At 45.6% G+C, this 13,118-nt stretch overlaps 1 protein-coding gene across 1 annotated transcript in view; it reads left to right on the plus strand.

The window, feature by feature from the left end:
• Nucleotides 1-281: 281 nt before the first annotated feature.
• Plpp4 (phospholipid phosphatase 4) overlaps nucleotides 282-13,118 on the plus strand; it is a 55,504-nt gene continuing 42,667 nt past the window's right edge. The window contains exon 1 of the mRNA XM_026384262.2: nucleotides 282-363. Coding sequence (XP_026240047.2) covers nucleotides 282-363 — 82 coding nt within the window. The remainder of the gene's footprint in view (nucleotides 364-13,118) is intronic.

A 13,118-nucleotide genomic window follows, 5' to 3' on the forward strand; every position in this document is an offset into this window, starting at 1 on the left:
ACTTTCCATAGGTTACAGACTAGTAAGTGGCAAGCGAGCATTACAACTTAGGTCTTTCTGACCCAGAAGCCTGGGCTTCCCCCAGACCCGCATGTGCAGAGTGCTCTGGGGGAAAACTGCGGTGTTGCCAGCAGAGGGGGCTCGAGGAAGGGGCCGGGCCGCGGGGAGGTGGGCTCAGCTTGGGGCTCATTGTGATGGCAGCATTTTATATTGAAAATGTCCATGGTGTCTTTTGTAGACCTCGCCCCGATTTCTTTTACCGCTGCTTTCCAGATGGAGTGATGAACTCGGAAATGCACTGCACGGGTGACCCTGACCTGGTGTCCGAGGGCCGCAAAAGCTTCCCCAGCATCCACTCCTCTTGTAAGTTCATGGTGGGGACACACTTCAGTTCCCATGGGCACGTTCCTGGTCACTTTCTTGGGGAGCTTAGGTGGAGAGAAGAGCATTAGTGTGTGCATGTTAAGCACCGTTCATTTTTCTTTGCTGTAGGGTGGTTGGCTTAGAAACAGGATGCTCAACAGGAAGTAATTAGCCTGGAGACAAGGCTCTGGGGTTTACCAACACTCTACGTGTTGTTTCCTGAGCTCAGCAGAGTGTGATGTGTGACGCTTTAACCTTGATGGCATGTGGGAATTTGCCATGTTCCCTGGGACCTGATATTGCTCAACTTAGTGTTCTGCCTGATTTATGTCTTCAATTGTGTGTATTTCAGATATCTGTGTACATATATACACAATGCATACGCAGATTCATGCACACATGCATGTACGCTCACACACACACACTCACACTGATGTATAGTTCATCTTTAGGTACATGAGCTGGGGTCGGCATCACAGCAAAGGCTGAAGAAAACGAGGCTGGGGCATCATTGTGTAGAAGGGACACAGGTCTTTGAATTGTGCCCAATCCTGGCTGCCAGATATTAGCTCAGGGCCTCGGCTCCTGCTGCATGAAGTGGGAATGAGAATGCCTCCGCTGTCTGTCAATGAGCAACAACCACCACTTGCATTTCAGAGCACCTGCCGTGCCAGAATGTGTAGGTCCATTGTCTTATTTGGTCCACTCAGTAATTGTAAAGCACTTAGAATCATGAGTTCAAATAAGCAGTGGCTCTCCCTATTGTTATTTATTGTCAGAGATGAAGTTTCCAGAATATCCTGGCTCATGTCTTCATTCATTTTATCAATGTTTATTAAATGACTTGGATACCGGGCACCACGCCAGGTGTTGGGGATACAGACAGAAACAAGATGCAGCCCATGCCTTGAATAAGATGAGCCCCTGCCGTGGCATGTCCATAGGCAGTGGCAGGCTGTGTAGTAAGCTGGCGATTCTTGGGATAATTGGAGGGGAACTATGGCAACAGGTGACTGACAGCCTGGGATGGGCCATGATGCCAAGTCCTTGACTCCTGCAGGTCTTATCATTGCTCACCTGGGCTTGTCTCATCTTAATCTTTCCTTTTCTTTTTTTCCTAAATTCTGTACCTAAGACAAATCCTACTAGTGGCTGGATTGAGACATTTGAGAATTAATGGAATGCTTTATCCCGTGACTGGCTGTGGATGTTTTGCCCAGAGCCATTGGAGTTGAGGGTCTGTCAACAAGATTGGGGTGCCAGGTACTCAAAATGAATCGCTGTCAACCTGAACCCCAATATGCCAGGCTGGGGTTGTTCCCACTTAACTTACAAGGACACTGAGGCTCAGACAGACCTAGTAACTTGTCCAAGGATGACAACCTCTCTTGATCTAGTGTCTTGGGCCTTTTGGCAGTTTAATACAATGAAGTATTTATAGTTCTTATAAGTCTACCTAAAAACTCATTTTGTCTTTTGGTTTGTTGAAGACCGTGGTGGGTTGCATACTGGCCCCCAAAAGGCAGGCCCAAGTCCTAGTCCCTGGAACCTCTAGAAAAAGGCACTTAGTTAATAATAGTGTATTCTATAGTGGAAATTTGCCAAGAGAGTAATTTCAGAATCTCCCCACCCCCCACACAAGGTGATCATGTGAGAAGATGGATATGGTACCTTGTCTGACGGTAGTAGTCATTTTACTATGTGTATTTTTATTATTTAAAAATTACTGTTTACATTCCAGAAAGGGGGGGAAGGGTCTGTGCAGATGTAATTACAGTAGGGATCTTGAGATGCGATCATTTTTGACATAGGTGACAGGCATGGGGGAGATGTGAGACAGACACACAGAGGAGGAGGCCCAGTGGAGACACAGGCAGGTTGGAGTACTGTAGTCACCAGCCCTGAACACGTGGAGCCACCACAGCTGGAAGAGGTTCCTCCCAGAGCCTTCAGAGGGAGCGTGGCCCTGCTGGCAACTCGGTGGTGGACCCCTGGTCTCCAGGAGTGTGAGAGAAGGAGTGTGAGCTGTGTTCGCCTCCCTGTCAAGGTCGCCCATTGCTGCAGCCCTGGGAGATGAACATAGAGACTCAGATCAGACACTTAATCAGCACAAAGGAATTGGCTTTAGGGACGGGCAGGGGATTGAGGGAGGGATGTCGATGCATATGCTGCTTCAAAACAGGTCCCTGTGTCAGGAGCAGCACGATGCATGAGAATGTGGGCCTCAGGTTCTTCCAGGCCTCAGGCCTCCTGCCACTCGAGGAAGGAAACACACCTGGAAGTGCTTCCTTCCGAAGTCGCTTTTACTCTGTGAAGCACAAGGGTCTGGGGTGTCAGCTGGAGGCTCCCTGCTGTGAGCCGTGGCATCCTTGCCCTCAGGAATTCCCAAGCTTGCGTTGCTCTGGGGACCTGGAATTGTCTTCACCTGGGGCCGGCTCTTTCTGCTCTCTCTCTGTGCCTCACTCAAGTCCTGTGTCGTTCTTTTGTATTGTTTTGGGGGATATAATTCATCCCCCCAACAGCTTGGTGCTGTTTTAAGGGGGCTTTAAAGATTAAGAGCACTAAGTAGCGGAACCCTTTCCTAAGATAGGAAAATCTTAATTCTGACTTTTCAAATGGTTGACTAAGGACGGAGGCAGAGTTCAGTGTCTGCTGTTGCACTTGAACTTGGGGAGCAAATAGCTCTCACCTGAAGGCCTCAGGCAGGCAGACGGCTGGCACCACAAAGCTGTTTCCTTTAGACTCACCCTCTCCCTCTGACCACCAGGAAGCCTTTCTCACAGGCTGCCCGTTGGCCGCTTGTTGAATGTGTGACTGAGGTTGGTCTGTGCTGGACAAGCGTTTTGGAAGGTGCTATTATTATCTTTTGCTGCAGATATCACTTAGAATGTTATAGATTTGTCTAGTCAGCAGGCGGAATCCTCCACAGCCTCTAGACTTTCATGGGGGTATTTCCATGTATCTCTTTCCCCTTTTGATGACAGGGCTTGGGATTGGCTTGAAGGGACCTGCCCTCTCCAGTCAAAAAACCATCAGGGCTATTTTCTGGATTTCTTATTGTAGCTAATAGGAAGGCTCGTGACTGGGGTGACTTTTGCTCCTCAGAGAGGATGACCTCAGTGGACCTTTATTTTGTTACAAATACTCCCTCTCCCTTAAAAAGAAAAAATCAATTTTCTAGGCTTGATTGGCAGAAACTTCTGGGATGTGGGATGGAGATCTAACCCCTGGACCAGGCGTGGTTTTGCTCCTGCTGTCTTCAGAGATAATTGGCCACAGGATTATAGGCCTTGCCCTCATAACATCCTGTAGAAGGGTGGTTTCCTCTGGGCTGAAGAACAAACACTGATTTCTTTTGGAGACAAAGGATCTTGTTCTTAATGAGCAACCAAACAACTGCAGCTGAAGAGCTCACAAAGTAAACCCTGAGCACACAGCGTAGCATGTCCCTGCAGTGGGGGACTCTCAGAGGGACTCGCTCAGCAAGGCAGCCTAATCCCCCTTGATTAGACACGCAGAGACCACAGTTTCAAGAGCAGGTGGTATCCTGCAGGCCTGGGAGAAGCTTTGGGTTGAAGAGGAGACAGAGAGTGGACTCTCTCCAGGGGGCTGAATGCTGGAATGTTCTGCAAAGGGAATCGAGTCTCGTAGCACAATCTCAATTTTTGATTGGGTAGTGATTCAAGAGAATAGAGGGGAGAGAGAAAACACAGTAAAACAAGTGATTAACGCCAAGTCAAGCTGTTGAGAAGCTTCTTTCCTGTGGAAGGGGTGGGAATGAGTGAAGCCACGCCGTTGTCCAGGGATGGCCCACGCCAGCAGGCAGGCCAAGCCACCAGCTGCTCGGCTTTGCAGATCAAGTTTTATTGGAACACAGAAATGCCCGTTCATTTACATACTGTCTGGGGCTGCTTTCACTTTAGAGGGACAGAGTTAAGTGGTTGCAAAAGAGACGTGGTCCACAAAAATGACAATATCTATTTATAATACTAGCTCACCATCCTTGCACCTGACACACGCTGCAACCTGTAGTATTAAAAAGCATTACTGGGCTGGGGATGTGGCTCAAGCGGTAGCGTTATGCGTGCGGCCCAGGTTCGATCCTCAGCACCACATATAAACAAAGATGTTGTGTCCGTCGAAAACCAAAAAAAAAAAAAAAAAAAATCAAAAAAATTCTATGATAAATAAATAAATAAATATCAAAAAATTCTAAAATAAAAATAAAAAATAAAAAGCATTACTAAACAAGACCAGCACCTTCAGACTGTGCACGTAGATGCTTCAATTCTGAACAACTCTATTTCAGTATAAAGGGGGGCCATTGTTGCTGGCAGGTGTATTCTTTAAAGGGCTGGGGAGGTAGGAAGGGCTGACAGAGGTTCAGTTGCCCCCTGCTGAGCCCTTACCGTTTAGTAGGCCCTGGGCTCAGCACTTGGGAGGGGACCAGGATGATCATGGCCCATGTCCTCCTTGCGGGTGAGGAGGACCCTAGCTCTACAGCGCTGCTCAGAGAGTCTGGGAATGTCTGTCAAGGGGCAGGGCAGCCTCCAGGGGGAAAAGCACTGTCTCTTAGAGTTTCCCACCAAAGAGTACAGGTGGGTTTCATGTTTTGAGGTTTTTATTATGTCTGAAGCGTCTTAATTCTGGTTGTGACTGTGTATAGAATTTTAAGCTGCAAATCATTTCCACGCAGGACTCCAGTCCAGAGCATGCCTAAGACAGGTCTGAGGGTGTTGCTTTCCTCATTTTACTCTATTTTTTTTCCTGGGACCTCCTAGGATATTTTCTCTGTCTCTGGTCATCTGAATTTCCTGAAGATGTGCCTTACTGGGCTTCTTTTATTGTCTTTATTGTCCTGGTCACTCCACGAGTCCTTTTAAGCTGGAATTTCATTACTTGTTCCTCTGTGGTCCCTGTTTCATCTTTGGAACTGTCTTAAGCAGATGTTGAATCTCCTGGACTCTTAATCTTTTTATTATCTTTTCTTTCCTATGATTTATGTCATTTTTGTTCATCTCTCAGAGATTTAAATAATTGTATCTACTAACCGTTCTACAGAATCATCATTTTGATTTTTATATTTTTAATTTCCAAGAACTCTTTCTTGAACTCTGATTTGAAAAAAAAAAATCAATAGCTTGTTCTTTTTTTCCCCACGGACTCGATATCTTTTACCTCTCTGCTTGCAGGTTGCACCTGCTCCCTGCCTTCTGTTTGTGTGTTAAACATATGGTGTCCTTGACTGTTCTTATTAAAGGTCTAGTTGCTCAGATAACTGGGTAGAGCTGGGTAAGTGGGGTCCACTGGCTTGCTGGTTCCTGAGGGTTAGCATCTGACTTTTACCCTGAGGCTCTTTGGTCCCAGGCCCAGCGGGTGCCCACAGGTTGGCCCACCTTGGGGACTTTCGCATGCTCTCCTTGTTTTCCATCTTGCTGTTGGACTAGGCCTTCACCTGTCTCTTATTCCTTCCCAAGTTCAGAGCCTTGGATGATTAAAGCCTTAAATCTTCTTCAAGAGTGGGCAGGGGTGGTTTCCTAGTTCTGCAGGACATGGCTGGGACCTGGGGAGTTTAGCTTCTGTTTATAGGGACTTTCTGCTTAACCTCTGTTTCCAGACCCATCTCTGCCCCACCACCCTTGCCTTCCCCAGGACCAGATGCCTCCAGCGCCAAGGCTTTGCAGGGCCCTGTGGAGTGAAGGACTGCCTTGCTCCTCCTCAGCACCATCCTCAGCGGGATCAAAGACTGACTGTCTGTAGCCGTGCAAGTCAGAAGCCCCTGGGCCACTTGCTTCCCATCTTCACATGGTGTGCTGTGGAGTTCCAGTGCCATCAGATGGAATTTATGTTCCTGAGAAGCAGAACCAATAGGTTGCGCATCTCTTTCTCTGTATCTACCTATCCAGGTAATGAGAGACTTATTTTAAGGAATTGGCTCATGGACTGTGGGGCCTGGCAGGTCTGAGTTCTTCAGGATAAGCTGGCAGACGGGGCATTCAGGTAAGAATTGATGTTAAAGCCTAGAGCCCCAGTTGAGACCAGCAGGCTGGAAACCAGATAGGGCTCCTAGCTGCCAGTCTAGAGGTAGAATTCTTCCTGATGTAGGAAATCTCACTCTTCACGATTGAGGCCTTCAGCTGATTGGATGAGGCCCACTTACATTATGGAGGCTAGTCTGCTTTATGTAGTCATCACTCTGCAAAATACTTCCACAGCAACATCTGGACTGGTGTTTGAGCAAACAAGCAGCCATCATGGCTACACTAAGTAGAGTTAGACATCACACTGCTGCTCCTTCTGTCCCTTCTCACTTTAAAGTCAGAAATGCGGCCGTGGAACTCTGGCGACCTCATTGTAGAAGAAGCATTTGCTCTGTGTTGCGTTTGTTAGCAGGGTCCTTGAGAAACGCACACGTGCGGAGGGGTCTTTGCAGGCTGAGTGTCTGGGAGTTTGCTTTTGCTGAAGGAATCTAAGTAGCTTTTAAGTATGAATTGGGAAATGATCCCAAGATATCATCTCTGCCAGGTCTAACTCCATCAAGCATGAATATTCAGTGTCATAAACCAGCTGCGTCTTAGAGTGGCCCCGCAGACTTCTGCATAAAGAAAAAGGAACCAGGAGAGCAGGGAAGACTGCAAGGGTCATTTGTTTTGATCATTTTACAAAATGAAATTGCTCTCAAGGGGTTTTGCTGGTAGACAGGGAGCTTGGGAACTCCTCTCCTCTTAGCATTGTGTGAACGGCCCGGGCTGCACAGACCACAGGTTCAACCTGATGAGCTGGTGGCCATTTGTCTGAGATCAACTCACCTCTTGTGGCTTCTCTTGTGACTTAAAAGGAAAGCTTCCTGATCAAGGGACCTCAGTGAACTTGGCAAGAGTCCTTCATAGTTTTTCTTCCTAATTATTTTTTTATCATCCTACGTCTCAAGCTTCCAAGGCAATTGCAGAGGTTCTGGGATGAGGGGTACAGAAGGAGCCCTCTCTGCAGGGCATGTTCACAGCCTGCTTTTCATTACCACTCCCCTGAACCCCCCCTCCCCCCAAAGTGGTTAGACTTGCCCCTCTAACTCCCATGAGACTTGAATGCCATCCATTTATTGTATATCTGTTAATATACTTAAAAATAAAAGCCCTCAGGTTCGAAGTCACATGGAGGGACGTCAGCAGACTTGGCAAGAGCTCCTCACCGTCTTTCCTCTAATGATAGTTTTTATTTTTCCCTTCCAGATGATTGTAATAGCTACGATTTATTTCATCTCCTTAAGAACCAATTTTCATCCCCCCAGGAGCAGGAGCTATCTTCTGATTGACAATGTATATTCTAGGATAGTGGCTCTTAACTGGGCAATTTTGCCCCCTGGGGACATTTAGCAATGTCTGGAAACATTTGATGTTATTGCATGTGTGTGTGTGTGTGTGTGTGTGTGTGTATGTATGTATGTATTTTGGGAAGGCGGTGCCGTTGGCATCTGCTGCCTAGAGGTCAGGGGTGCTCAGCTCCGCGACAGTTACGCAGCTCAACATGCCAATAGGGTCCAGCTGAGACACCTTGCTCTAGGGCATTGGGTTGATATATGGAAGAAATGAGTAATTCATATGTTAAATTCATCTACTCTCCAAGTTCCTGGTCTGAATAAATAGACTCTTTTAAGAAATGGGTACTGTTTAATTCATTCAGCATACTCCACATCGAAGAATTAGTTCTCTCTTTTTTTCTTTGAAAAAAAAAAAAGATTGGGGTCAGATCAAAGATTATAATTAAAGCCCAATGTCCAGCTTTTTTATTATAAAATATTTTGAACATTTAAAAGAAATGGAATGCGCAATGAATCTGCATCCCCAGGTGCAACACTCTGCTCTTCTTCTTTCCTGTTTTATTTTCCCATTTCCCACACCACTCATTAATATGACAGTTTTTTTAAAAAGATAGCATGTTAGGGCTGAGGTTGTAGCTCAGTGGTACAGTGTTTGCCTCATACATGCAAGGCCCTGGGTTTGATCCTCAGAACCACATATAAATAAATACAATAAAGGTATTGTGTCCAACTACAACTAAAAAATCAAATATTAAGGTAAATATACATTGACATGCATAAACCATAGCCAGTCAACCCTGACCAGTGGACACTCTGTGTGACCCATGGTCCCATCACAGAGGAAGGCATTCCCATAACCCCAAACAGTTCCTGTCTGTGTCTCTCCAGTCAATCCTCATCCCTTGAGGGAAGCACCATAGTCCCTGTTTCCTTTTCCCTTTTATTTATTTCTATTTTTCTGAACTTTAGATTAACTTTATCCATTCATTCCATTCCCATCATCGAATCCACAGTATTTGCTTTTCGTGTCTGTGAGTGTCTGCTCTTGTGTCTTCCAGTTCATCCATGTTAAGGAGTATCAGTAACTAACCTCTTTTATTGCTGAGATATTAGCTGTGGCGATGGATCTCACACACGGTGTTTATCCATTCCATGCTTGGTACACATTTGGATTTCTGCAGTTCTTTTCAGTTGTGAATTTGAGAGCAATTCCTTTAGTAGATGTGACTTGCATTTTATGCTGGCAAAATATCTGAGAGAGGCATTGTTGGGTTAAAAGTTTTCTGAAATTCCAGGTTTTCCATATCTTCACTAATATTTCATGTTATCCGTCTTTTTAGTTTTACTCATCTTGGTAGGTGTGAAGTGGTATCTCACTGCAGTTTTAATTTGCATTTCCCTGATAGATGATGGTGTTGGGTACCCTGTCATTTGCGTATTGGCTTTTCACAACACTTTCTATTTGCATATTATCTGTTCAGGTTCTTTGCCCATTACAATTTCTTTGGCTGTATTTAGGGTTAATTGGAGTTTTCCCACATCTTGGTTGGATAGATGTTTTTTCCCCCATCTTAGTGCCTGTTCATCTTACCGGTGTCTTCAGCCACTTCTAATTTTGATTGAGCCTAACTTACTACTTTTTCTTTCTGGTTGTTGCTGTGTCCTGGCTAAGAAACCTTTACTTATCCTTCAATTGCAAAGGTGTCTTCTTATGTTTTCAGGATTTATCTGTATTGTAGCTTGCGCCAGTGATTTGTTTTTATTGCTCAGTAATAATGTGGTCTTATGCCACATCTTATTTATCCACTAGTCAACTGATGGACATTTAGGTTGTTTTCAGCTTCTGAGGGATGGAAAATGCTGCTATAATGTCTGTGTGCAGCTTTTTGTGAGGGACATAGCCTTCATTCTCCTGGGTATACACATAGGATGGAACAAAGGACCGTGAGGTAACTCTGTTTAAATCTGAGGAGCTGCCCAACTGGTCTCCACAGCAATGCTACCATTCTATATTTCCACAGGCGGTGTGATTTTGACGTCTTTTCATCTTTTTATGTATCTGTTGGCCATTTGCAGGTCTGCTTGGAAAAGATGTCTATTCAGGTCCTTCACCCATTTTTACACTGGGTTACTATTTTTTTCTATTGAATTGAACAAATGCCTTATGTATTTCGGATGTTACCTTGCATCACATACATGGTTTGCAAATGTCCTCTCCATCATTGGGCTCTTTCCTTGTGTTGTTTCTTGCTTCCTTTGCTGTTCAGAAGCTTTTTAGTTTTTGGTAGCCACTGGTTTATTTTGCTTCCCTATGATCTCGGCCTCATATCCAAAAGGTCATTGCTGGTGCCAATGTCAAGGAGCTTCTTCCCTGGGTTTTCTTCTAGGAGTTTTTATGGCTTCAGTCTTACATTTATGTGTGGTGTGTGGATTCCCAGTTTGTTCCCAGTTTTCCTACCACCACTTATGGAAGAGACTGTCCTTTCCCTATTATGAGTTCTCAGAAACTTTGTAAAAAATAGTTAACTGTACGTGTGTACGTGTCCTAAAAGCTCTCTGTTCTGCTCGACGGGTCTGTCTGTTTTGCACCAGCACCATATGGGTTTTGACTCCTATGGTTTTGTAATGTGATTTGAAATGAGAAATGGTGATGCCTCGTGCTTTGTGCTTCTTCTCAACACTGCATTAGTCATCCGAGGTCGTTTGTATTTCCATGGGAAGTTGAGGATTGCTTTAGTATTCATTCCTCTGAACAACACCATTGGAATCTTGATAGGGATCACACTGTCTCTCCAGCATGCTTTGGGTAAAATGGATATTTTCATAGTGTCAATCCTTCAAATCCTTGAGTAAATTAAAACTACAGCGACATATCACCATACACACCTGCTAGGATGGATGTCATCAATGAGATAAGAGATAACAGATGTTGGTGAGAATGCAGAGAAAAGGAAATCTTTACACACTATGGGTTAGAATGTTATTATGGAAAACAGTGTGGAGGTGCCTTAAAAATTAGAAGTTGAACCACCTTATAATCCAGCAGTCCCACTTCTAGGTCCATATCCAAGGGAAATGGAGTCAGTATGTGGAAGAGATACCTGCACCCTCATGTCCACTGAGCATTATTCACAACAACCAAGAGATGGAAACAATCTAAGTGTATGTTGGTGTTTATCCAAATAATAGATTTGGGTTTACCCAAATATATTATTCAGCTTCAAATAGAATGAAGTTCTGTAATTTTTGGCAACAGGGATGAGCCTGGAGGACATTATGCTAAGGGAAATACGAAGACACAGAAAGTCAAATACTGCATGACCTCACTTCTAATGAGATCTAAAAGGAGTTGAGCTCCTAGTAGCAGAGAGTAGAGCAGTGGTCTCCAGGGGCTGGAAGAAATGGAGAGATGTTGGTGCAACATTACAAATGGATAGTTCTCAGGTGAAAAAATCTGGGGTATTTAACACACAGCAGGGAGACTGCTGTTAACAGTAATGTGTTGTGGACTAGAAATTTCCTGAGCAGATTTTAAATATTATCACCCTGCCTTCCCAAAAAGGTAATTAGATGAGATGATGGATATATTAACTTAATCATGATAATCATTTCATAACACATGTATAATCAAACCATTACAGCATACACCTTGAACTTGTACAATTTTTGTTTGTCAATTATACCTCAATAGAGCTAAAAAAAAAAAATGGAAAGGTGGATACCATGAGTGGAGACTGTCCCATAGTCCCCTTCTCTGAATGAGCTTGGCTCACTGGTGCTAAGCAACACCCTCCTCCTGTGGCAGCAGCCGTCTTGGACAGGGGATGTGGCAGCAGAAAAGGTCTTTGCTGCCTTGGAGACTGTCACTCTGGAATCATCCTTTCAGGCCTCCTTGGGTTACCCTCCTTGGTGGCTTCCCGTGCACCCAACAGATGGCAGACTAATGTCGTGCTCAGGCCCCTGCAGGTCTGCAGCGCGTGCTCTGCTCCCCTGCGTTGCTTCCTGTGTTGTCTTTACAGTAAATACCAGCAGCCATCCCTCTTGGTGCATGTAAGACAAGACGTGTTGGGTGCTGTGCTGAGGGCCACAAAGGTCTTGTCCCATTGGATCCTCCCAACAAACCATGATCAATACTGTTGTTAATCAGATTGTGCAGATGAGGAAACCCAGATTCAGAGAGTTCAGTGATTTGTCCCCAAGTCACACAGCTGGCATGTCACAGAGCTGGTATTTATATCTAGACCATCAGGTGTTGGAGCCCTTGACTTCAGAGTCTAATTCTTAACGGTTCCTGCAACACCAGGCAGCTGTATGCTTCCCTTGCTGGGCCTTTGCCCTCTGCTTCCTCCCCTGCCTCCCAGGGGCTGTAAGAGTCCTGCCGCCTTCATTCCCTCGGCCCCTGCACACCGCTCTGATTCCCAGGGATCAGCACCTGCATCTTTCTGGCTGAGGGCTTCTCATAGTGCAGACTCACTCTGCCTGTGTTTGTGGCAAGGAATGGAAGCCCAACCCATCCCCCCAGCAGCCCTCAGACAGTGACTGGTGTGTGAGGTGGATAAAGCCCCCAGCTCCCTGCCCCTGAGATGGGCTGAGTCCCGGGTGTATTCACACGGGCTCACCAAGGCCTTCAGTGGGATTGACCTCCTACTGCCCATGCTGGTACCTTGCTCCACGGCAGCTCTGATAGCTTCCTCCCATCCCTGCCTCACTTTCCTGCTGGGGATTCCTGGGACCACCTCCCCAACCAACTGCTGGCCCTTGATCCAGCTCAGGGTCTCGTCTTGAGGGAAGGCATCTGGGACATTCCGTGCTGCCTTCTGCTCCTCCTTGAGTCTCAGCCTTGGTGTGGCCTTAGGGAGACTCCACCCTGAAAACCCTGCACCTTCCTCTCGTGACTGTCACAGCACTTAGCTGAGTCTGTTATTGTCCTTGTTTATTCATTGTTTTTCCTCTCTGTTTCCATCACTGGCCTCAGCTCCATGAGGGGACTGTGACTGTCCATTGCCGAGGTGTTCCCAGCGTCCAGCACAATGAATGGTCATAATAGTTGCCCCAGAAATTTATTGAATGGACTGACCTGATTTATGGACCCGATTGAATAAAGCATTTCTTACACTGTAATTTATTTATGCTATAAATGTGTGTCCAGGACCCCAAACTCACTCCTGATGTCCAGTTCTTAGAAAGCTACTTCTCTTTTTTTTATTTTTTTAGTTCCAGGGATTGAACCCAACAGTAGTTTACCACCAAGATGCATCCTCAAATGTTTTTACTTTTTATTTTGAGATGGGGTCTAAGTTGCTGAGGGCCTTGCTGAGTTGCTGAGGCTGACCTTGAACTTGCAATCCTCCTGCCTCAGCCTCCCGAGTTGCTGGGATTACAGATGTGCACCATCATGCCCAGGTTCACCTTCTTTGTTTAGAGAGAGAGAAACCCA

This window comes from Urocitellus parryii, chromosome 5 (assembly GCF_045843805.1).
Source record: "Urocitellus parryii isolate mUroPar1 chromosome 5, mUroPar1.hap1, whole genome shotgun sequence".
NCBI classification, from domain to species: Eukaryota; Metazoa; Chordata; class Mammalia; order Rodentia; family Sciuridae; genus Urocitellus; species Urocitellus parryii.